This window comes from Bipolaris sorokiniana (assembly GCF_000338995.1).
Source record: "Bipolaris sorokiniana ND90Pr unplaced genomic scaffold COCSAscaffold_21, whole genome shotgun sequence".
In the NCBI taxonomy this organism is placed as follows: Eukaryota; Fungi; Ascomycota; class Dothideomycetes; order Pleosporales; family Pleosporaceae; genus Bipolaris; species Bipolaris sorokiniana.
In genome coordinates, this window is record NW_006911915.1 from 90385 (window position 1) to 113884 (window position 23500).

The 23500-nt window shown below is 51.9% G+C and overlaps 6 protein-coding genes across 6 annotated transcripts; 5 read left to right on the forward strand and 1 right to left on the reverse strand.

Moving 5' to 3' along the window:
* The first annotated feature begins 311 nt into the window (after positions 1 to 311).
* Positions 312 to 5021, forward strand: COCSADRAFT_154874 (uncharacterized protein). Its single transcript, XM_007707792.1, has 7 exons — positions 312 to 997; positions 1058 to 1217; positions 1266 to 1920; positions 1982 to 3552; positions 3637 to 4037; positions 4086 to 4216; positions 4276 to 5021. Exons 1-7 carry the CDS (start codon positions 439 to 441, stop codon positions 4762 to 4764), a joined length of 3966 nt encoding a protein of 1321 aa, XP_007705982.1. The 5' UTR covers positions 312 to 438; the 3' UTR covers positions 4765 to 5021.
* Positions 5022 to 6079: 1058 nt separating this feature from the next.
* On the forward strand, positions 6080 to 8601 carry COCSADRAFT_41988 (uncharacterized protein). Its single transcript, XM_007707769.1, has 5 exons — positions 6080 to 6181; positions 6295 to 6392; positions 6474 to 7423; positions 7488 to 8034; positions 8119 to 8601. Exons 3-5 carry the CDS (start codon positions 6504 to 6506, stop codon positions 8239 to 8241), a joined length of 1590 nt encoding a protein of 529 aa, XP_007705959.1. The 5' UTR covers positions 6080 to 6181; positions 6295 to 6392; positions 6474 to 6503; the 3' UTR covers positions 8242 to 8601.
* Positions 8602 to 9199: 598 nt separating this feature from the next.
* COCSADRAFT_280231 (uncharacterized protein) lies at positions 9200 to 12703 on the forward strand. The gene is made up of 6 exons (XM_007707793.1): positions 9200 to 9930; positions 10006 to 10289; positions 10346 to 10705; positions 10756 to 11015; positions 11065 to 11543; positions 11593 to 12703. Exons 1-6 carry the CDS (start codon positions 9384 to 9386, stop codon positions 12378 to 12380), a joined length of 2718 nt encoding a protein of 905 aa, XP_007705983.1. The 5' UTR covers positions 9200 to 9383; the 3' UTR covers positions 12381 to 12703.
* A 561-nt stretch (positions 12704 to 13264) lies between these two features.
* COCSADRAFT_154882 (uncharacterized protein) lies at positions 13265 to 16430 on the forward strand. The gene is made up of 4 exons (XM_007707794.1): positions 13265 to 13699; positions 13762 to 14377; positions 14430 to 14802; positions 14852 to 16430. The coding sequence occupies exons 1-4, from the start codon at positions 13372 to 13374 to the stop codon at positions 16106 to 16108; spliced, it is 2574 nt and encodes an 857-aa protein (XP_007705984.1). The 5' UTR covers positions 13265 to 13371; the 3' UTR covers positions 16109 to 16430.
* A 605-nt stretch (positions 16431 to 17035) lies between these two features.
* COCSADRAFT_185894 (uncharacterized protein) lies at positions 17036 to 18551 on the forward strand. The gene is made up of 3 exons (XM_007707795.1): positions 17036 to 17328; positions 17419 to 18190; positions 18257 to 18551. Exons 1-3 carry the CDS (start codon positions 17163 to 17165, stop codon positions 18309 to 18311), a joined length of 993 nt encoding a protein of 330 aa, XP_007705985.1. The 5' UTR covers positions 17036 to 17162; the 3' UTR covers positions 18312 to 18551.
* A 79-nt stretch (positions 18552 to 18630) lies between these two features.
* COCSADRAFT_204474 (uncharacterized protein) lies at positions 18631 to 20959 on the reverse strand. Its single transcript, XM_007707796.1, has 4 exons — positions 20645 to 20959; positions 20161 to 20535; positions 19783 to 20095; positions 18631 to 19732 (listed from the first exon to the last, which is right to left on the reverse strand). Exons 1-4 carry the CDS (start codon positions 20890 to 20892, stop codon positions 18884 to 18886), a joined length of 1785 nt encoding a protein of 594 aa, XP_007705986.1. The 5' UTR covers positions 20893 to 20959; the 3' UTR covers positions 18631 to 18883.
* Between the last annotated feature and the right edge of the window lie 2541 nt (positions 20960 to 23500).

Genomic DNA, 23500 nt, shown 5'->3' on the forward strand with positions numbered 1-23500 from the left:
TCCCGTCCGTCCCGCGTCCGGCTTCAGGACAAGGGAGAGACGAGTTTGTCATATCGCGTATCTGTATCGACATTCACGTGTCCTCAATAAAGAATACTCACCTTCCGTCTCATCAGCTCTCGTCCAGGGAGGATGTGTGCGTGCCTGACTATCACCGGCTACCAGAAACTTGGCGTCGTTGACACGAAGCGCACGTCACAGGAACAGGAACAGGAACAGGAACATGGGGCGCCAAGACGGGGCTATTGATTGCCCTAGCCTTACTCTCAAACATTGTGTGCAGCCAAATCATCAACATCACTCCCATGGTTCCTTGCTATCCCTCATAACCCAGCAGTTTGTGCTGCCATTGCTTTCTTCTTTCTGTAGTTGGCCTACCCATGCCGCTTCCTTAGTACTAGACTGCGCTTACATCTCAATCCGGGAGCATCGCAGTCTATGACGCCGAGCGCGCGCGTCACAATGCCAGACTACACAGACGATGCGAGCTCGGAAAGCCAGCCTCTCCTTGATTCCGACGACAGCGAAATCGAAGAGACATGTTCTGTCCTCCATAGCACCCAATGGGAGAGACACGTAGAGCCGTCCTTGGCAACAGTCCAACCCCAGGCTTTCGAGACCGCCACTCTATTTCGCCAGCGCTTCATTCGCCAAATCCTGGGATTGAATCCATTTAGAACATCCTACTTTACACTGTACAGGCAGCTGGATGACACCAGCTCTAAAGCCATCCTAGCGTTGGCCATCATATTCGCCGTACTTGCTGGCCTGCCACTACCCTTAATAGGCGTGATTCTAGGCCGCATCATCAACAATTTTCCGCCCAATGCGGATGAGCTAAGACATTTGCTATACCGTCTCATGTCAGTTGCAGTTGGCTACTTTTTGGTCACGTGGGGGTGGTCCGTATGCTGGGCCGTCACGGGCGAGCGCGTCAGTAGGAAAACCAGAGAACGGCTCCTGCATCGTGCTCTTGGTATGGACATGGCCTATTATGGTGCGTTTTGACTTGAATATCCATTTGATTGAGTACATCTTAACTCAACGTGCCCATCAGATACTGTCGCGCCGGACTTGTCTAGCATCCTCACAGAAAAGACTCAAACCATCCAGCTCGGAACCTCGGAAAAGGTTGGCCTATTCATTGCCTCAATCAGCTATTTTATCTCTGCATTCACTGTAGGCTTTTTGCTCAATGCAAAGCTTACTGGAGTAATGTAATCACGGTCTGTATCTAGTCAGCAAACGTTTACTGACAGCATCAGGTTCTTCACCGTAATACCTTCAATGGCTTTCGTTGTCTGCTTTGGCACCAAGACTGTTTCAGATCTTACGAAACAAGCCTCAATATACACTGAAAAGGCTTCTTCTGTTGCAGAAAGTGCCATCCGAGCAGTCCAGATTGTGCAGGCCTTTGGTCTCTTTGAAAGACTCAGCGAAGAACACGTGCATCACCTTCGTTCTGCGCTCAGGATAGGAGTGAAAAAGAGCTTTGCGGGTGCTCTTATGCTTGGCTCAGTCTACTTTGTGGCTTACGCAACCAATGCACTTGCATTTTGGTATGGCGATCACCTACGGCATGGCAGCGCTGAAGCTGGAACTATTTACGCTGTCGTTTTTCTCATTCTAGATGCCTCCTTCGTCGTTGGTTCTTTTGGACCCTTTATACAAACATTTGCAATGGCTGCTGCTGCTGGAGCTGCAGTGCTGGACGTCTTGGATCACCCCACCTCCGACATCGACGTGTACTCGGCCAAAGGGAAGCCGGCCCAAAAAGTGCATTTTGAGAGGGAGTTGGTTCTCTCAGCAGTCTCATTTGTCTACCCCGCTCGGCCTACCGTTCGTATCCTCGACAGTGTCGATCTGCGTCTCAAGCCCGGGCAAGTCACGGGCCTTGTTGGTCCATCAGGGTCTGGAAAGGTAAGCGGGTTACTTCAGGGGAAGGTCTTGAAAGAACATGCTGACATTATTCAAATGTTAGTCGACCATCGCCTCTTTACTCTTGCGGTTATACGATCCCACATATGGCAACATTGGCCTTGGGAAGGATAATTTGAAATCCTTCAATCTTCATAGTTTACGCTCACACATTGCGCTTGTCACACAAAATCCGGTACTTTTCACTGGATCTATCCTCGATAACATTAAGCACGGTATTCCCCAAGCGGAGCTCCAACATCTTACCGAAGATGCAATTCTCGCTCGATGTCAGACAGCGGCGACCGAAGCATACTGCGACTTTTTAGAGCGGCTACCTGAGGGAATTCACACCAAGATTGGAACTGGCCCGCAGTCGCAGCTCTCTGGAGGCCAAAAGCAGCGTATCACTCTTGCTCGGGCGTTGGTCAGGAACCCATCCCTACTTCTTCTGGACGAATTTACAAGCGCAATGGATGCCACAAGCGAGGCTATAGCTCTTGAGAATCTGAGACGTTCCTCAGCTGCGACTGGTCGAACTACCATCATCATTGCGCATCGACTTGCGACTGTAAAGGATGCGGATCGTATCATCGTGATGCAGGATGGCACTATTGAGCAAGATGGAAATCATGAATCTCTTGTTCAACAAAGAGACGGTACATATGCTGGGCTTATCAGAGCACAGCAATTTGAGAAAGGCCGCCCATCTGCTGTTTCCTCTACACGTTCTAGCCTACGACACTCTCACAAGGAAGATGAGCGAGCACCAAACAATGTTGAGGAACCAGACTCGAGAGAGTCGGGCGAAACGGGCAATGAGCGCAAAATGAATGCTCCGGAGCTGATTGGGAGATCATTGTCATTGAGCCACCGTGAAACACCGGCGATTGCCCTCGGTCTATTTTCTTCGGTGTTTAGTGGTGCGGTTATCATTGGGGAGGCGCTCATTTTTGGAAATCTGGTACAGCTTTTGAACGACACCAGCGGGTCTGACGATACTACGCGCCAAATTTCCTTTTACTGTCTGCTCTTCTTTATTCTAGCCATTGTTGCTTTGGCCTCTCACTCTCTTGGAAAGACGGCTTTCGGTATTGTATCCGAAAACCTTACTTTGCGAGTCCGAGACCTCTCCTTCCGGACCATTTTGCAACAAGATATTGCGTGGTTCTCCAAGCCTGGACATTCTCACCACGCGCTCATGTCACGACTAAACTCGGACAGCGGAAGCATCAGCGGACTATCCGGCGTTATACTTGGGACGATATTTTCGATCGCCACGTCAGTGGTTGGTGGCATTATTCTGGCTCATATTGTAGCCTGGAAGATTGCTATAGTGCTACTAGCAGCAGTGCCTGTCATGCTTCTCGCTGGCTTCCTTCGTCTTCGCATTTTGGCTATTGCAGAGGACCACCACCAGACTGCATATAATGGAGCGGCAGCCCTGGCATCTGAGGCGACGTCCTCGATGCAGATTGTCGCAGTCTTCGGCCTTGAAGAACACTTCTTCCAGGCTTATAGGGAAGCAATTCGGAAACCGTACGAAGAGCATCTTCGATTTAGCATGCTTGGCAATATTTTGTTTGCGTTTTCTTTGTCAATTACTTACTTTGTGTACTCGTTGGCCTACTGGTGGTAAGTATCATTTCCTGTTGCTATTGCCAATCGGAAGAGTGGTGTGCATACACAGTATTTAACCAATATGCTAACGCTATCTAGGGGCTCTAAACAAGTACGCAGCGGCAATTACACGCAACGAGACTTTTTTATTGTACTTCCAGCGCTGCTCTTTTCCGCACAATCTGCAGGCCAGTTATTCAGTCTGGCACCAGAAGTGACACGGGCAAAAGCTGCCGCGCAAAGCGTATTTTCATTGCATGATGAAAAGCCCACAATCATGACAGAGTGCACGTCTTCGGCGACAAATACCACACCAGACACTGTCGGCTTACTATCTGAATCTACAGCCTCCGCTTCATACGGTACTTTTGGCGTCCGAGGAGAACTCGAGTTCCGTAACGTCAGCCTTCACTATGAGAGTCGACCGACTGTCCCTGCATTGAATGATGTGTCTTTTCAGATCCGACCAGGCGAGAACGTGGCATTCGTTGGCCGTTCAGGTAAGAGCTTCTCAAAAGACTGTAAGACAATGGCTGATTTTGTTGCAGGGGCTGGTAAATCGAGTACTATTCATCTGATAGAACGGTTCTTCGATCCAACCTCTGGGCAAGTATTCCTCGATGGTCAGGACATCCGCCAAGAGTCCGTTCGTGACCACCGCGCCCGTCTAGCACTAGTGGTAAGTTGATACTGGAATCATCCCTCATTCTTCTAAGCCAGAGTGACTGACGCGAGTAGGAGCAAGAGCCGGACCTCTTCCCCGGTTCAGTCAAGTTCAACATTGGTCTTGGTGATCGCCCAGGTACCACCAGTAGTGATGCAGACATAGAGCGTGTGGCCAAAGAGTGCGAACTGCACAACTTCATCATGAGTTTGCCAGAAGGCTATAACACCGAAGTTGGGGCGCATGGTTCCAAGCTCTCTGGTGGCCAGCGTCAGCGTCTCGCTATCGCCCGAGCACTCATCCGTGATCCGGAAATTTTACTGCTCGATGAAGCAACATCGCAGCTTGATGCAAACACGGAGAGGGACATAAGGAGAGCGATTGCTGCTGCTTCAAAGGGTCGAACGACAATTATGATTGCCCATCGACTGGCAAGCGTACAACATGCCGATCGCATATTTGTGTTTGATGCGGGACGAATTGTTGAGCAGGGCAGACACGAGGAGCTTGTGGGCCTAGGAGGCATCTATGCAGGCATGGTTGCTACGCAGGAGCTGGACTAAGCGTTTGTCATCAAGTCGAAATTTTACTGCATAGTAACGTTGTTTCCTATTGTTTTTTTTTTGCATTTCCGTACAATCAGTATGGATTGTATTATATACATGTAGCTCGGAGTTTCGGTATTTCTTTCCCGTCTGTTAGTTTTTCTATCTTGTTCTTTGCACAAACACCCGGCAGACCGAGTTGCTAGATGATCACGTATTAGATAGTGTTAGGATAGGCTTGTAGGCACATCAAACAGACGGTTATCTTGGCCACCATGCATCGGCCTTGTTGTACAGTAGACAAGCGCTTGGTTCTGACCGATATCTTTTGGTACTAATGTCTAGGCCCTTGCCTGCAGTACAGCTTATTGTGTACGTACTTAGTTGAAGTGGATATGGGGCGTACAGGAGACTATTGGGCCTGGTCGAGACACAGATATATGCACGTGCTCCAGCAATGTGGTTGTGGATCTGCTCAAGCATTCGAATCCATTCTACCTTTTCGAATACAGTGGTAGCAAACCAGGACAACTGAGTGTTGGCAAAGGCTCAGTCCCTGAACGCCTCCTTCGTCATCAGGGTCAACCCACAGGCAGCACGGCATATGTGCATTCAGAGTGATCAGCGGTTTCCAGTGCATGTAGCTAGCACAAAGCGAGCAATAGCCCCGACCATATGCACGCACGCACACGCATCGAAGGGGACTCTAGGAGCAATAGTTAGTGTATAGTATGAGGCAGCCCAAGGCGCAAAGGCCGAGGGCGGTCCGAGGGCGGGCGGGCGAAATCTCTTCATCTAATCAGATGAACTGATGATTTTCCATCTGATAATTCTCATCAGCCAAGACACACTTGCTGGGATGAATACCCACCGCACCCCACGCCCAACACGCACTTTTCTAGTAAAGACGGGGTCAAGCGCTGCGGGGCGACAATTGAAAGAAAAAAATTTGCACGCTTGATGCGCGTCTGGGGCGTTCCGTAGTCATATCGGGGGTTTGTCTTGGGAGAGCAGGAGACTCATCTTATCAGATGGTGTGTGTCGGAAGATCAGTGACATGGGGCGCGCTTCGGCCATCCATCAAGCTTGGGCTAGCGAATCGCCAGTTTTGGTGGCACAACTGCAACTCTGCCTGGCGCCGGCCCGCAAGGGTCCTTCTACATCCACAGCTAGTTTCCTTTGCTACGAAAAGACATCGGACCATTGTCTGACGAGGGGGCTGCATGGGGCCCTGGGATAGAGACATGGATCCAAACTATGCCCAAGGACGGGTCCTGGGCACGGCTGGCCGTGGTCCCATCGCCCGGCCTACAATACATACAGAAACAATGCCCGCCGCTGTTACTTTCCCTTCCCATATCACGAGTGAAGGACAGCTCTTTGCCTTGAACAACGTGCACCTGAGAGAGAGTGCATCTGGGACGTGACCAACTTTGTAAGTTGCTCCATCGCAAACTCGTGCCGTTTGTTCGCGTCAAGTGTAGACGTCATTGTTCAATCCATCTGATATGATAAAAAATCGCTGACAGCTTGCGGTTGTGTCTTTAGCGCTCTAGGTTCCTGTTTGACTTGCAGAGTGACTGAACCCCTCTTTCACGCATCCACGTATTTGACCAGCGTTCAAGTCACCGTGACAAGGTACCAAGGTACGTCACTCGATACTTTGCTGGTTTGACAGCACGAGCCGCGATTTCGCAACATGGGCAATCGAAACTGACAGCCAGCAGTGCTACTATACACACCCACTATACCCAACAATGAGTCCCCACGTCGACATGTCATCGGGCTCGCCGGATGGTGCAGCTCCAGCGGTGCAGAAGGCGTTCAATGGCTTCCTGACAGACAACATTGATGAGAGCCAGTTCCCCGCTTTGGAGAACCGATCGCACCTTCGATATACCCCGCAAGATGAGCTGCACGACATGATTTGCGTTGGCTTTGGCCCTGCGTCGCTGGCTATTGGTGTGGCTTTGCACGATGCGCTCGATGGGACAGATGCCTCGCTAGCCGATGTTCAGGGCCTCCAGAGCAGACCACCAAAGGTTGCTTTCCTGGAGAAGCAGTCGCAGTTTGCATGGCATGCCGGTATGCTGCTACCAGGCGCAAAGATGCAAATCACTTTTATGAAGGACATGGCGACTATGCGCAACCCGCGCAGCGAGTTTACATTTCTCAACTACCTACACCAAAAGGATCGCCTAGTTGAGTTTGCCAACCTCAACACGTTTCTGCCTGCACGTGTCGAGTACGAGGACTATATGAAGTGGTGCGCCAGCTGGTTTGAAGAGGTTGTGGCATACAGCCAGGAAGTGGTCAAGGTGATGCCTGAGAAGTCAGCCAGTGGAGAAATCACCAGCTTCAACGTCATTTCGCAGAACCACCTCACAGGCCGTATCGAGTCACGAAAAGCAAAGCATGTGGTGATTGCTGCGGGAGGCAGGCCCAACATCCCCGCACCTTTCCCTACCAACCACCCCAGAGTCATCCACTCGTCCAAATTCTCGTACATGTCCAAGCAGCTTCTCAAGGACCACGATGCACCCTACAACATTGCCGTCGTTGGCAACGGCCAGAGCGCTGCTGAGATCTTTGACTTTTTACACGCAAATTACCCCAACTCACGCACACGACTACTTATCAAGGGCAGCGCACTGCGACCCAGCGATGATTCACCATTGTAAGTTGACATACATTGCGGATGTGTGTGTGTATATAGTAGAGACGAAACTAACCGACGCCAGCGTGAACGAGATCTTCAACCCCTCGCGGACCGACTGCACATACAACCGCGCGCCAAAGCTGCGCGCAATAACGCTAGTCGAAGACAAGGGCACAAACTACGGCGTCGTGCGACTGGGACTCCTCGAACACATTTACGAGACTCTGTACATGCAACGCATCCGCTATGGCAACTCGCCTGCCGAAGAAGCCCACTGGCCTCACCGCATCCTGCCCTACCGACGGGTGGTGGACGTAACGGACTCGCCGGTATGCCAGGGCGGGGTGCGTCTGCACGTCCAGGACTCGAGTGCGCTGTACTTTTCCGAGCAAGCTGGGGGCCAGGAACGTAAGGAGACACTGGACGTTGATGCCGTCTTTGTTGCGACGGGCTACCTGCGTGACCTGCACGAAACGCTGCTCAAGGACGCCAGACACCTAATGCCTGGGGGCGAGCTGGAGGGTGCCAAATGGCAGGTGCAGAGGGATTACCGGGTCAACTTTACGGAGAAGAGCGTTGGTGAGGATGCTGGGGTTTGGCTGCAGGGATGCTGCGAGAGTACGCATGGTGTAAGTTTTGCCTTGTCCTTGTTCTTACTTTTCATTTCCCTTGTCCCCCTGTTGAACTGGGTTTGGCTAACAGGACGCGCATAGCTGAGTGACACGTTGCTTTCAGTGCTGGCGACCAGGGGAGGCGAGATGGTGAGGAGTCTCTTTGAGAAGCCGGCAAAGTGGGATAACGGCCATGTGTTGGGTGGGTATGAGGTGCGCGAGTAAGATGAGAGAGCAGAAATGTCCGAGGTTGATGCCCAATGGCTGCTACGACGACGATAATGATGACAGCAATTGTTTGTTTGCGCCAATGATTACGCTGAGGAATGAGGTCTTGGCTTGATGATGTGTGATGATTTTTTTCACAAGTCTCATTACAGGTCACGGTCGTGTTTGCTGATGTCACTAGGTCCTTGGTTGTCTGCGCTGTTGAGTGCCGACAAGCGGTTCTGGGACTGGGCAGAGAGGGTTATGCTGCACTTTTATGAAAGACGTTGTTTGCATGTGGGGTCACGAGATGTTTACGGTCGTGATGGTTCCTTGCTGGGGCAGGGTGGGCGGCACATGGAATGAAGGAATGTGTGGGTACCAATCTCAGCCGCAGTGACGCGCACAAGGCGACCTTTTCCGGCAATTGGCATGGCTGCCCAAGGCCATCGGTGTGGCTTTTGCTGGTAGTAGGCCAGTTAGTAGTAGCAATATTACTACTAGTACTGTCGTATTGCTAGAGAGAGCCAGCCCAGCAATGACGCCACGGGCGAGAGCTGTGGCAGGGCAGGGCAGGGCATGAAGAGGTTGGCTGCATCCGTCGCTAGCGTGACCAAGCAGAGAAGCCCAATCCATCGAGGTTGCAACGGCGCCAACCTCAGCGCTTCGGGTACGGCTGACCTCTGCCAAACCATCCTTTTGACCCTGTGTGAATATTGTCCTGGGTGCGCCTCGTTCGTCTTGCTCCTCAAAGGCCTCTCTATCTCGGGTCACAGCAGCACTCCAGCCCATCCTCGCCGCCGCTGACCACGTAGACACACCCCGCAACAGCCACACCCGACTTATCTCTCTCCCTCTCCCTCTCCCGCATTCACACTCTCTTACACGCCCACACGCACTATACCCTCGGCCCTCCTAGACGGGACTGGCGCACCCTCCCCGTCTCGTCTCGGCCGTGTACCCTGGACCACCTCTTGCCATAGCACCACCACCACGTCAACCCCGACACCCACGGCCACGACCACCACCCATCACCACCCGCTCCCTCACAGGCTCCACGTCCATCGGCATGCTCCGCTCCCAGTGAAGCGCTCAATCTCGTCTCCCGCCGCGACTCCGTCGCCCAACCCCAACTGCCGCCCACCCACCGCCCCGACGTCATGGAGCCCCAGTGGACGGCCTACTCAGACACCCCGAGCGCCCGATATTCGCACACGATGCAATCGCCCCCGCACGCCTCGCGGGATGCCAGCGTGTCGTCGCAGATGAAGCAGGACGCCTATGCAACCCCCTCCCGCCAGAACTCAATCGCCATGCAATCGCCCGCTGGTGCTGGCGGTGCTGCTGTTGCTGCTGCCGCCGCCGCCGCTGCAGGCCCCCGCCCCGAGTACAACGACGGCGATGGTGACGTGCCCATGGAGGATGCCTACAAGCCAAGGCTCAATGCTGTGCGCCCAACCCAGCAGCAGCGCCACTCGCAGCAGTTCATCCAGCAAGAGGAGAGTGCTGCCGCGCGCAGATATTCGCCCATGAACCTCTCCCCCACATCGCCCTACTCAGGCAACCCGCAGCAGAGTGGCCAGACCTACACCAGCTTTACCCCTCAGTCCCAGTCCCAGGCGCAGGCGCAGACACAGGCCAGCCGCCAGAGCCCTACGCGCAACAATCCCTACATGTCGCCGCCCAGCAGCTACTACTCTCCGCCATGTATGTCGAGCGTTGCCTGCCCAAGCTTGATTTCTTTAAACACCCTCGTATACTGATTGTTCTTTTTTGCTCTAGCCTCCCGACCACATGCGCCCCAACTGCCTCCCATTCAGTCCAACATGGGCCAAGAGAGCTTCTATCCGCAGTCTGCGACGGCACAGCTGAATGCTGTGTACAACAGAGACAACCGGTCACCGCGCGCGACTTCCAATTCCAACTCGAATCCTCCGCACCTGCCGCCCATTGGACGAGGACCGGTTCCCAAGTTCGAAAAAGTCTCCAACACAGCCGACTTGCAGCCTAAGATCAATGCCCAACCGCCATTCCGTCGCGCCAACCCAGAGGGAGGCTTCATCAGTGTATGTATCACTCCATGTCTAAGCAGTGAACTCTACTGACACAATTGAATAAACAGCCCCTCCAAGCTCTCACTGCCCATCTGCCTATGACGTACAAGCTGTGCAATGGTGGATTCAACTACCAATCGTCGCGAAATCCCCGTCGCGTCCTAACCAAGCCCAGCAAAGGAGTCAAGAATGACGGTTACGACAACGAGGACAGCGACTATATTTTGTATGTCAACGACATTCTGGGATCGGAGGAATCTGGACACAAGAACCGCTACTTGATCTTGGACGTGCTGGGACAGGGCACATTCGGACAAGTCGTCAAGTGTCAGAACTTGAAGACGCAGGAGGTAGTAGCCGTCAAAGTGATCAAGAACCGGACAGCATACTTTAACCAGAGTATGATGGAAGTCTCCGTGCTTGATTTGGTAGGTTGTTCCTTTGCAGGATACTGTGGGCAGCTGCTAATGAGGCGCAGTTGAACAAGCAGATGGACAAGAACGATGACCACCACCTGTTGAGACTCAAGGACACTTTTATTCACAGGCAGCATTTGTGTCTGGTCTTTGAGCTGCTGAGTGTCAACCTCTACGAGCTGATCAAGCAGAACCAGTTCCGCGGACTGTCGACGACCCTAGTTCGCGTCTTTGCGCAGCAGTTGATTAACGGATTGGCACTGCTCGGGAAGGCCAAACTCATACATTGTGATTTGAAGCCTGAGAACATTCTGTTGAAAAAGTACGTACACTAGTCTTTACATCTGAGGAAGTGTTTAACAGCATGACAGCCTTGAAAGCCCAATCATCAAGATTATCGATTTCGGTTCCGCGTGCGACGAACGCCAAACTGTGTACACATACATCCAGTCACGATTTTACCGTTCGCCAGAAGTTCTGCTTGGTTTACCATATTCGGCCGCAATCGACATGTGGTCACTGGGCTGCATTGTCGTCGAGCTATTCCTCGGTCTGCCACTTTTCCCAGGTTCATCCGAATACAACCAGGTTTCGCGGATAACAGAGATGCTCGGACTACCACCACATTGGATGTTGGAGATGGGCAAGCAGTCTGGAGAGTTTTTTGAAAAGTCGCAGGACGAGTACGGTCGCAAGCAGTACCGGCTCAAGTCCATGGAGCAGTATTCCAGGGAGCATGGAACCAAGGAGCAACCTAGCAAGAAGTACTTCTCCGCCACGACCCTGCCAGACATCATCAAGAACTACCCCATGCCGCGGAAGAATATGAAGCCGAACGAGATTGAGCGAGGTGAGCAGCATCAATTCCATATTCAAGTCTTACAACTAACACGTGGTAGAAATGGGCAACCGGGCTGCCTTTATCGATTTCGCTCAGGGATTGCTAAACCTCAATCCCCTTGAACGCTGGACCCCCGCTCAGGCGAAGCTTCATCCGTTTATCACACAGGCCAAGTTTACTGGGCCGTTCGTACCTCCAATGACGCTCAAATCCAGCTCAAGCCGATCGCCAGCACCGGGTGTTCAGGAACAACAGCGATATGAGGGCTTGAGCAGACAGCGACAACAGCAACAACAGCAAGCGGTCGCGCAGCAGCAACAGGCGCAGGCAGCCCAACATGCCGCCTATGCAAACATGCAGATGAACCAATACGCTGCCGCACAGAGCCCGCAAGCTCAGCAAAATCCCTACAACATGTACACACCCAACCATCAAGGTGCACCGCCACCTTATCCCTCCCAGGCAGCACAATATGGTCAGCCCATGAACATGATGCAGCCGCAACAGCCACGGCAATATAACCAGCCTCAGAACCTCTATGCGCAAGCCACGACCCGTGCCGGACGACAACGGGCAACGACAATGGATCAGCAACAGTCGGGGCAGTCAGGTATTCCACCTGCGCTGCAGAGGGTTATGAGTCACTTGGACCCTAATGCGCCTGTGCGCCTACAGCCATCACCGGCATACTACCCACCTCCACCTGATGGCGCGCCAGAGAGCGCAAGCAGTGCCAGGCGAAGAGGGTCGCGGGCTGGCAACTCGAACCGTAGCCACAACTTTGTGCGCAATCTCGAAGACCGCACACTTGAAGAAGGATTTGTGGGCCAAAACCACTGGCAATGATGAACTGGATTGTTGCACTGATACACAAAGACGGGAAAAGGCGCCGTGTGCAACACGGAGATGCGGCGTTTTGATTTCCTGTTGATATCCCCCTTTCCCGTCCCCCAGAGTTCGTTGGTCAGCAACATTGTCTATGGTATGAGTAGGAGAATAAGAAGAAGCTATGGAAGCGAGGAACACAACTCGGAGGGACCGCGCGGGCCGCACCATTGTCCATACCGGTTTGCACGAGGCTATACGGCACCATATTGCGATGCTCAGCCCGCTCAACTGGCTTTGCATGGATTCGCAACAGGCGCTCGTGAGTCAGGGCGATTACTTCTGCAGATTGCACCAAAAAAATTCGACCATGATGGTAAATTGGTAGCACCTTTGACCGGACGGTTACCTGGACAGAGGATGGACTGGTTCCCACGTGTGACAGGAGGAAACAAGAGTGGGTGGCCTGGAAATGGTGATACCAGAGGTGAAGGATGTGGTGGACGGCGGCAAGTGTGTGTAATTCTAGCAGTACCCCCTTTCCCTGACAAAAACGCTTGTTTTGGCTATGCCAGTTGTTGTAGCACTGCGCCTTTGCTTTGGTGTGCGCCTTGAATGCGGGCTTGTTATTGTGTATTGATATTTAGTCCCGAGTTTTGTGCTGGATCTAATTATTCTGATGACGTACATGGTGGCGATGCTGGAGGAAGAGACAGAAACGGAAACTGTTGAAAATACAAAAAACCTTTGCTATTAATATTCAACTCTCGCAAGATGACTGCGACATGCCTGGTGCCTTCTGCCTCTGAGGTGAGAGAGGGCAGGTTCGCGTCCATATTGGGTTAGGCGCGGGGCACACAGTCATGGCTTAGCGCTGGCTCGAAATTCGGTTGGAAAGTTGCAGCAACGCGGGCAGAAAGTGACTCTCTGTAAACCCACACGGCGCCCGCCACCCATACAAAACCCCCCCTTCGATCCCTCGGGCAAATTCCCACTCTCGAGACCAGCAACCATGGCGTCCCGCTTCTTTGCCGCCAGCGACAGCTCCTCGGACGAGTCCAGCGAGGAGGAGCTTTACTCCAACGACGAGGAGTCTGAGCAGGAGGACAGCGAGCAGGACTCGGACGATGATTCCGATGACGACGATTCCTCGGACTCTGGCTCAGATATCGGTGCCGCCAGGTTCTTGAAGGACGCTGACAGCGAGAGCGAAAGCGACGACGAGGATGTGAACAAGGTGCTGAAGAGCGCCAAAGACAAGCGTTTCGACGAACTCGAGGCGACGATTCGCCTTATCGAGAACGCGCAGAGGATCAACGACTGGGCCGTCATTTCTGAGCGTATGTGGAATGTGCGTCTTGGCGGGGCAGTGGGACAGATGTGCTGACATGGACGCATACAGAATTCGACAAACTCATCCGCCAGGTGCCTACCCTGATCAAGCAGAACGATGGCAAAATCCCCAAGCTGTACATCCAGGCCATTGCCGACCTCGAGACGGCCGTCATCGAGACGCACGAGAAGCAAAAGGTCACACCCAAGAAGATGAACGCCGTCAATGGCCGTGGTTTCAACGCTGTGCGCCAGAAGATCAAGAAGCACAACCGTGACTACGAAAAGGACATCAATGCGTACCGGGAGAACAAGGAGGAGTTTATGCGCGAGGAGGAAGAGGAGGTTGTGCAGGCGCCAAAGGAAAAGAAGAAGAAGAACAAGATTCCCCAGCTCGCCCCCGAGGTCGTGGACCAGGCGACAGACGATGGCTTCATCACTGTCGGCGCTGGTGGCAAGGCTGTTCTGTACACACCCGAGGGAATTCTCAAGCACCTCCGCTCTATTGTCGAGCAGCGTGGTCGCAAGAACTCGGACAAGCTCGAGCACATCAGGACACTGGAGAAGCTGTTCGACGTGGCCATCAACGACTACCAGAGGATTCGCGTTCTTTTGACTCTCATCTCTACCCGCTTTGACCTGACATCTGGCACTGCCAGCCACATGCACCAGGATCAATGGAAGCTGTGAGTGTGCCTTGAACGATTTGCAATGATTTGCCCACTGACCTTGATCTAGTGCCGACCAAGAATTTGGCAAGCTGCTGCAGATTCTCGAAGACAGCAAGGAAATTGTTGTCATTGAGAACGCCGAGGAGTGGGAGGATGACGAGAAGCTGCCTACCATTACACCAGGCGAGATCTTCCGCATCCCTGGCAGCATTGTTTCGTTTGTTGAGAGGCTCGATGACGAGCTCACTCGCTCCCTCCAGCACATTGACCCGCATACTTCTGAGTACATTGAGCGCCTGACCGACGAGGCCCTCCTTTACGCTCAGCTTGTACGCACCCTGGTGTATGTCGAGAAGTTGAAAAAGAACCCCAGCCTAGATCTGCCTCAAGAGCCACTGAACCGCATTGTCATGCGGAGATTGGAGCACGTCTACTTCAAGGTATGCATCTACTTTAGCATTCAAGCAATGACTTAACTAACGTCTGCAGCCCTCGCAAGTCATCACCATCCTCGAGAACAACGTATGGAAGGCTATTCCCGAGAGCCTTGACTCGGAAATCACGCCCCGTTCCATTTCCAACGACACTGCCTCGCTGGTTCAGACTCTGTGCACATACCTCTTCCGTCACAGCGAGGGCATCATCCGCGCTCGTGCGATGCTGTGCCAGATTTACTTCCTGTCCCTGCACGACCAGTACTACAAGGCCCGTGACATGATGCTCATGTCCCATCTGCAGGAGACTATCAGCAACTTTGACGTCAACACTCAGATTTTGTTCAACCGTGCGCTCGTCCAAGTCGGCCTCTGCGCTTTCCGTGCGGGACTGGTCTACGAGGCGCAAACCTCACTGCAAGAGATTTGCGGTAGCAACAGGCAAAAGGAGCTTCTCGCACAAGGTCTGCAAATGCAGCGCTACTCCCAAATCTCACCCGAACAGGAGCGTCTTGAGCGCCAACGACAGCTTCCATTCCACATGCACATCAACCTTGAGCTACTAGAGTGCGTCTACCTGACCTGCTCCATGTTGCTTGAGATTCCTCTGCTCGCACAACTTGGTTCATCACCGGACCTAAGGAAGCGAGTGATTAGCAAGACATACCGCCGTCTCTTAGAGTACCATGAGCGCCAGATCTTCACTGGCCCTCCTGAGAACACGCGCGACCACGTCATGCAAGCATCCAAGGCGCTGTCTGCTGGAGAGTGGAAGAAGGCTGCCGAGTTCATCAACTCAATCAAGATCTGGGAGCTCATGGCCAACTCGGAAAAGATCAAGGAGATGCTGTCTGCACAGATCCAAGAAGAGGGCCTGCGGACATATCTCTTCACCTATGCTCCTTTCTACGACACACTCGCCATCTCCACACTAGCGGGCATGTTTGAACTCCCAGAGCGCAAGGTCTCTGCCGTCGTGTCCAAGATGATTTCCCACGAGGAACTCGCCGCGGCGCTTGACCAGGTCAACTCGGCCATCATCTTTAGAAAGGGTGTTGAGCTGTCAAGACTCCAGACTCTGGCACTCAGCCTGTCAGACAAGGCATCAGGCCTTATCGAGTCCAACGAGAAGACGCTCGAGCAACGTACACAGGGCACAGCGAATGCGTTTGAGAGGCAAGGCGGACGCGGTAACCGTGGTGGTAGGGGAGGCGGTGGTCGCGGTGGCGGCAGGGGCGGTGGCGGTGGCCCAAGGGGAGGCAGGAATCAGCAGTTTACAGGCGGTGCGTTGGGACGCGCTATTCAGGCTTAAGTTTAGACGTGCGTGTGTGTGTGTGCATGTGTGTCTGCCTCTTCTCTAGCATCTATGGGGGTTTTCCACACGGCGAAATATATGACGGGTTTTTTCTTCTTCATCTTCTCTTGATAGGACTATTACCCTCGCCGTCTTGTTTTTTTGGTGGGTAGCTACTAGTTTTCCTCATGTGTTACACGATGATGATGATGATAATGAGGTTTCGCTTGCCTAGCTAGCTGGTTTAGATGGTTGGACTGGTATGCATGGTGGCTTACAAGTGCGATGGAAGGAAGTCACATAGGAAGAAGAATGAAGATAAAAAGCGTGCAATCATTAGTGTACTATCTTGTGCTTTTTCTTCTTCTCCTCCTTATAATCTGTGATTATACAACTCCTCAGACTTTGAATGCTAGGTTATGATAAGCGTAAGATTGAATGAATTCACTTGTATTACTTTACCAATCACTACATCGTTTCTTAAAATATGTGATGTTTTGTGCATGGGTGAAGACAAAGAAAAGACTGCGTGGAACGATGATATCACCATGATGCCTTTTTTGGAGGAATATTGAGAATCGTCTATGATTTCGGAATGTACTAATCAATGCCAATGGACAAAAAGAAGGGTAGAGAGGGAATAGGTATAGCATTGATGATGTTGGGAAATAAAAAAAAGAGGGGTGAATCCAAAGGATTCGGTACTCAGCTGTGGACGGATGGATGATCGAAATCCAGACCTCCCGCAATTTTGCTTGATGCAAAGCGGGCGCTCTACCACTGAGCTATACGCCCTTGGTGATTATGAATCTTTCATTTTTACAATAATATATATACTGCAAAAAACAAAAGAGGGTTCAGCAGCTCGGAGTTAGCGGACTCAACCGCCAAGACCCTGTCGATCCACCCTCCAGACGCCAACACGCCAGATAATACGCGACTCTCCAAACTCCCTGCTTTGCCATACGTCCAAACAAAAACCACCTGTCGTTATCGCATTGCGTTGTTTCCCCCTCTGTACATATACACCACCGGTTGGTGCACTGAACCCCCCTACCCTCAATCCAACAACATGAAAGTGCGAAAAGGCATGCAATGGCCGGGTGTCGCCGTGGTGATGGTTGCGCTCTTATGTGGAGTCGCACGAGCATCTATGGGCGACCACTTGCCTGAGTTCAAGCAGTGTGTGCGAGTTTGTATGGAGGCGAATTGCGGGGAGGGGAAGGGGGTTGATATACGTATGTTTAATTTCCCCCAATGCACCACATCTTCTTTATTATTTGGGAGCGGGACATGAGGAAATGGAAGAGGTAGCTAACGCATGATAGCATTCCACCGTCGCCTCCTCCTCTGGGACTGCCCTTCCGAATGCGACTACACGTGCCAACACATCATTACGCAGCAGCGGCTTGCGCGCGACCCGCCTTACATGCAGCCCGTGTACCAATTCCACGGCAAGTGGCCGTTCTATCGTTTCCTCGGGGTCCAGGAACCGTTTTCGGTCATCTTTTCGTTGTTCAATTACCTCGCACACGACTGGGGTATGGCGCGCCTGCGCGAACGCATCCCCGCCTCGTATCCTCTGCGGAAATACTACTTGATGTTTGGCTATGTGGGGCTGGCGAGTTGGACGTTTAGCATGATTTTCCATACAAGGGACACTGGGCTCACGGAGAAGCTGGATTATTTTGCGGCGGGCGCGAATGTGCTGTATGGGCTTTACTATGCGCCGATTCGGGTCTTCCGACTCGATCGCCCGGAGCCGAGGAAGCAGAGCTTGCTAAGGCTGTGGACGGGGCTGTGTATCGTGCTGTATACGTTGCATGTTTTGTACCTGTCGCTGTGGTCGTGGGATTACACGTACAACATGGCTGCCAATGTGGTGGTGGGGATCGTGTCGAATATCCTGTGGAGCGGCTTCAGTTATGTGCAGTATAAGAAGATTGGGCGCACGTGGGCGGTTTGGCCCGGTATCTGCGTTGCGTGGATCGTCATGGCGATGAGTTTGGAGTTGTTGGATTTTCCGCCGTGGAAGGGCATGATTGATGCTCATAGTCTGTGGCATCTGGGCACTGTGGTGCCGACCATCGTGTGGTACAAGTACGTTTTTTTCCCTTTCTTCATTTTTAAACGCAAAAGTTTCATGGCTAACCCATTCACTCACAGTTTTCTCCTTCGAGATGCGCAAGAGGATATTGCAGGTACGCGGCTTAAGGATTAATGGAAAAGAGATATTGCTTTCTCTTGTCTTTCTTTGTTTTGAGAAATCTTTCTCTTATTGTCTCATCTACTACATGTATACCGCTCCGTCACTTACCACATGCGTTCCAGGAAACCTGCCAACAACTACGTCTCGTGGGGGCGTTTGGAAAGACAAGCATTAAGAAGTTTGGGTGAACTTATCGGCGATAGAGAAAAAAATATATATATATCATGCACTGCTCCTTGCATAGTCTGCTGGTGTGATAGTTATCCAAAGTCTTTCAAATTTTTCAAACATATTTCACACTGTCTACTGAACATATATATCAAATGTTTTTGCTTGTATTGATAAAAAAAAAGGTATCGTAATCTACGCCGTTGTGTCCAGGACAGTGGTATCGAAACGAGAGTGTAAGGTCTCTAGTAACCCAAAAACAGAAAACAAAATAGTGGGCGAAAGAGGAAAGCAAAATCCAGACAGAAGAAGAGTGCACTCCGTGACCCAGGCCGTAAATAAAAACCATTGATATATACATTTAACTAACGAAAAAAAGAAGAAATATGTGACCCGCACACTCCTTTTTATTTTTTTTACTCGTCGGGAATATTCAACGGCGCGCCCGTCCACTGTCCTCCCGTCAAGCCCCTGGTAAAAGCCGTAATGTCGTCTCCCGCCGTCTGAAAAAACACGTACAAACTATCCCACGGTTCGGGACCATGCGTGTCTTTGTACGCCGTAACCGTCATGTGCGTGCCTCCGAGCGCTTTTACGGGCCCCGCAGGATCCGTAATCGCAAACGTCTCGTCTTTCACAAAAGTGGTATTTTCGCCCGCATACGTCACGTTGTAACCCTGGATTGTGCGGTCGGCCATTTGGGCGTAAAAGTAGGTTGTGTAGCCGAGCGAGGTGATGGGGTATACGTTTCCGATTGCGGCGTTGGAGGCGTTTTGCCAGGAGTTGATAGGGTGAGTTTCGGTCGAGGGTAAGCTGACGTTTGTGTCTTTCCACCAGAATTCTACGGCGTTGTTCTTGTTGGCCATCATGGCGTACGTGGTTGTGCCTTCGCCCCAGGAGTAGCAGCCTACACCTGCGTGGCCGTTAAAGCCCGCCCATGGCTTGAGGGAGACCCATGTGTCGTCCTGGCGCCCGCTGTACCATGCGTATTGTGCAAACGTCGAGTCGTCGGTCGCGAACCAGAGATTCATTCCCTGCGAGTTTTCAAACGGCTTGGTGTTGTTAAGACCAGAGGCGGTTGGGAATTTGGTGTAATCTTCGTCGCCGTAAAAGTTGCCTTTCCAACAGGCTTGCAGGCCCGTGGTGGGTGAGTCAAAAGCTTTGAGGTTGAGGTCGTTGAGGGAGCCATCTTGCCAAATGTCAGTAATGTTGTCCTGGGTTACTTGTCTGATGGTGTTGTTGCGGTCTACGTAGAAGATGTGTGTCTTGTGCTCGTTAGTGAGAAATCAATGGAAGGATAAACAACATCACAAACATATTGGGTGGCGTTGATCGCAAAGGCCACAGCGGATATGGGCGATGCGTCTTTTACGCCGCTGGCTACGGTCTGGGCTTTTGTGCCACCAATCCACTTTTGATCAGTGCCGTACTGCATGAAGCGAATGTCGCCTGTATGATGCTGAAAGTACAAAGTAAAGATTTTACGTTGGCCTTGATTCCATGATTCTCCAGCAAGCGCAATGCCAGTGCCGTTGAACGCGCCCTTCTTAGACACGTACTTGGCACCGAGAGCACCGCCAATGCATAATTGCGGTTTTTCGCGACAGAAAGGATCAGCTGAGTTGTCTCTGTATTTAGAGTTAGCATGTCACAACTTGGAAGTGGTTATTAGCATCATTCTTGTAGGACGTACGAATCATCATTTTGCAGGCCGAGGCCCAAACCGAGACCTAGAGCGAGGCCGACAACGGCGAGTATAACCACTCCGAGCAGGATAAAAAACGTTCGCTTTTTCAAACCACATTTCCTTTCCTCCTTTGGCGGTGGGACTACTGGCTCAGGAGCATTCTCGGGCGCATCAGATGGATCGACGTGCTCCTTGAACCCATAAGGTCTTACGTGAGGCGAGGCGAGGGTGGTCCCGCCATGTGATGAAGGAGACATTGGCCGGCCGACTTGAGGGTATAGACTGAACTGGCCTGGCACAACTTGAGGCGCCGAGAAGTCTGGTGTTGGGGCGATAGTGGTTGCATGTTGATTGTGTGGAGTCTCTTTTTCCGTCGAGTACCTGTACCAAGCTCAGAACAATGCACAATGGTGTGAAAAAAAAGCAATTTGGACGTGTCGTTCTATGAGCAGATGCAGATGGATATGCGTTGAATCAGTCGTGTACATACCCTTGTTGATAGATTTCGTAGTTCTGTGGTGGTGGTGGAGGGTGCCGCGAATGCTCCAGGTCGTACGGCAGCGGCGGTGACACAGTCGGCGGGGAGCCTTGGCTTGTATACGTGTGCGACGCGGTCGGTGTAGGGTATTGTTGGTCATGTTCCTGGAACTGAGGAGGAGGAGGAGGAGAACTCAATTGATTCTCTCTGTAACTGTGGGCACTGCTCAAGTCGTCACGGTATTCCTCACGTCGATCCATCTTGACCCATTGAAAGGATGAGAAGGGGCAGGAAGGGTGGGTCAGGCTCTTAACAAACAGGTAGGACCCTAACAGTGGGAGCTCATGCCGGGTGGGTATGTACCTAATACAGTTACGCCCTGGTCGGCTAATACGGGAGAGCGACTTTGAAGTGTCAAGTCAGGGTAAAACGCATAACAAGAACGCCTGCATGCACCTGGGTTACCCATTTACGCAGCTAGGCATGCCGCTTACACCCACAATAAGCAACAGCTGTTAATTTGTGTCGATTGTCAAGCCAATGAGGCTTGGCTGGACTGGACTCACCGTCAGCACCATCATCCGTGCATGGAGATACAGCGATCGAGGGTGCCCATTCGTCGCTGGCGAGGTATATGCCCTCAGTTCCTATCATAGCTTATACCAGAACGAGCCAAATATACGATACGATCGGCCGGCCGGATATCTCGTATAACCGTCCTAGCTTTCCCATGGGAACAAGAGCAGACGGCGTCGCCTGCTAAAGTTCGCCCTCGATCTACATACTAGGTTGCGCTGTGCAATGACGAATCACAATGCGAAAAAAGGCGGTAGACTTCTGGAAACTCGCCAGTGTAACCTAGAAACGGCTGTCACAGCTGGAGCCGGAGGTGGCGTCGGGGCTGGAGGGCAGGCTAAGATTAGGTTGATGATTCGTGGATGGGTGTCTCCTGCATGCACTGCTCCTCATGTCAGTCCCGCTGATCGTAGCTCAGCTCGGGGAGGAAGAAAGCTTATTATTTGCCAGTTTGGACATTGGTGTGGCGGAGGGAGCAGTTGAGGTGACTTTCTTTTGGGACCGGGCGGAAGAATGCTGAAGCACTTCCGGCGACCCCGCAACGGCAAGCTTCGACGGAGGGCCCGGCTTACCGCCAGTACAGTCGGCTATGGGATGCCTTCAGATGGCGATGCTAATTTGTGTCTTTGACCCATTGGCATGCTGTGTGAATGGGGTTGTGGGTGCGACTATGGGTATGGTTTCTGAAGCTATTCACTAGCCGCTCGCGCACTACGTAGGTGGTGCACTTTGTTACACTCTGATAGGTAGCTTCCCTCGGCGAGTATCGTGCCATCAGGCCGAGACTCGAATCTAAACTTTGCAACCACAAAATCCATGGTGCGCTGGGACTGATGCTTGTCTTGACTTGGAATAGATGCGCAGGGTCAGCACTGGCGCCCTTGTTGGTCGTCTTAGGTGATCCATGATATGAAGATCAGCAACTGCGCAAGGAAAAGGGTAAAATACAATCCGTTTTCTTTCCTGCGCATCCAAAAAAAGCGATCAAGAACGGAACAAAGCCACGTAGAGTACGCTTCGTGTCTCTCAGGCCTGTATGACCGTTTCTAGTGCTGGAATCTCTTTTGTCGAGAGGCATTTGCACAAAAGCACTGACCGTTCGCAATGGCGCGAGTAAGTACCATGCTCTCGACGCCCGAGCATTATCAAGCAAAGACATTGGATATGTCACGTTTCAGTCATGTCGCATTGCCGGTTCGCTAGTCGATTGTCTTCTAGAAGGGCCGCAAAGTATTGTATTGACTTCTGCCCAGAGGAGTGGTTTGGCATGCATTGCTCCGAGTTGCGTGTTGCAACATGCCTGCTTGGCTCACATTGTCTCGAAGATGTAAACAGAGCGACATCAAACAACTCTGATACAATATTTGCATTCTCGAAACCAGAGTCGGGTGAATGCTTCGGTAGATTTTGGACAGCCTTCGGGAATGTTTGCGGAAAGTCGCCAAACGTTGCGAGGACCGACTTGTTTGTGCTCAAGGAAAGATGGTCAGGCTGCTCATGAACAAGATATTTCATTCTGGGTGTCTTGAAACATGTCTTTGAGCTGAATAATACAAATGAGATGCTCAAAACATCGAGGCCAAATGGCATGTGCAAATGCGAAGCATTGGTAGTAAGTAGACCATCTGCTAGACACGCTAAATATAGGTTTTGGGGTCAGCAACTGACGCGCTCTTATACAGATATTAAACTGGCTTGAGGGGCGCACAATAAATAGAGACACCGGTGAGAAGGCTACACAGACTATAAGGGGCTCGATTGAGTGAAACGTCACGATGGCACGCAGCTAGGTATGCTTGCGGTCCCGGCTTTCTGAGCCAAGTAAGTAGGTATGCCTACTGTAGAGTTGCTACTCATGTTCCACACCCAACCAAGCCAGGTCTTTGCACCGCGTAAGTATACCATGTATTCAGACACTTTATGTCGATGCGCCACGGAAATGATGGTAAAATATGAGGCTAGCATCGGCGCCTTTAAGATTGCACTGAAAAGGCCATAGCGGAAGTTGGGGTAGTGACTGTTGGTAGCCCGACACAAGCCTTGTTCTCTGGCGAAGGCGGAATATGTACTATCGCAACCACTATCGAGCAAACCATACGTTTTCTCCTGTCAGATGCGGGCGCTTTTCGGCTGCCGAGGGAATGATGTTAGCGAAGCACACAGCCATGTTGTGTTGGATGTTGCGGGGTTCGTGGCACGGGGAGGGAGGTCGTATGACGGTCATCAGGCCAAGTGCGGGTTGGTAAGTGATGTGAGAAGGATTGACAGCTGGATTTGGTGCATCACAGCACT

Coding starts and splice junctions, on each gene's coding strand:
- COCSADRAFT_154874 (XM_007707792.1), top strand. CDS start 439: ATGACGCCGAGCGCGCGCGTCACAATGCCAGACTACACAGACGATGCG. Junction 1,218..1,265: donor GCAAAGCTTACTGGAGTAAT/GTAATCACGGTC, acceptor TGACAGCATCAG/GTTCTTCACCGTAATACCTT. Junction 3,553..3,636: donor TACTCGTTGGCCTACTGGTG/GTAAGTATCATT, acceptor AACGCTATCTAG/GGGCTCTAAACAAGTACGCA.
- COCSADRAFT_41988 (XM_007707769.1), top strand. CDS start 6,504: ATGAGTCCCCACGTCGACATGTCATCGGGCTCGCCGGATGGTGCAGCT. Junction 7,424..7,487: donor CCCAGCGATGATTCACCATT/GTAAGTTGACAT, acceptor AACCGACGCCAG/CGTGAACGAGATCTTCAACC. Junction 8,035..8,118: donor GCTGCGAGAGTACGCATGGT/GTAAGTTTTGCC, acceptor GGACGCGCATAG/CTGAGTGACACGTTGCTTTC.
- COCSADRAFT_280231 (XM_007707793.1), top strand. CDS start 9,384: ATGGAGCCCCAGTGGACGGCCTACTCAGACACCCCGAGCGCCCGATAT. Junction 9,931..10,005: donor CAGCTACTACTCTCCGCCAT/GTATGTCGAGCG, acceptor TTTTTGCTCTAG/CCTCCCGACCACATGCGCCC. Junction 10,706..10,755: donor AAGTCTCCGTGCTTGATTTG/GTAGGTTGTTCC, acceptor AATGAGGCGCAG/TTGAACAAGCAGATGGACAA.
- COCSADRAFT_154882 (XM_007707794.1), top strand. CDS start 13,372: ATGGCGTCCCGCTTCTTTGCCGCCAGCGACAGCTCCTCGGACGAGTCC. Junction 14,378..14,429: donor CACCAGGATCAATGGAAGCT/GTGAGTGTGCCT, acceptor ACCTTGATCTAG/TGCCGACCAAGAATTTGGCA. Junction 14,803..14,851: donor TGGAGCACGTCTACTTCAAG/GTATGCATCTAC, acceptor TAACGTCTGCAG/CCCTCGCAAGTCATCACCAT.
- COCSADRAFT_185894 (XM_007707795.1), top strand. CDS start 17,163: ATGAAAGTGCGAAAAGGCATGCAATGGCCGGGTGTCGCCGTGGTGATG. Junction 17,329..17,418: donor GGGGAAGGGGGTTGATATAC/GTATGTTTAATT, acceptor AACGCATGATAG/CATTCCACCGTCGCCTCCTC. Junction 18,191..18,256: donor CCGACCATCGTGTGGTACAA/GTACGTTTTTTT, acceptor ATTCACTCACAG/TTTTCTCCTTCGAGATGCGC.
- COCSADRAFT_204474 (XM_007707796.1), bottom strand. CDS start 20,892: ATGGATCGACGTGAGGAATACCGTGACGACTTGAGCAGTGCCCACAGT. Junction 20,096..20,160: donor GGCCTGCAAAATGATGATTC/GTACGTCCTACA, acceptor CTCTAAATACAG/AGACAACTCAGCTGATCCTT. Junction 19,733..19,782: donor CGATCAACGCCACCCAATAT/GTTTGTGATGTT, acceptor AACGAGCACAAG/ACACACATCTTCTACGTAGA.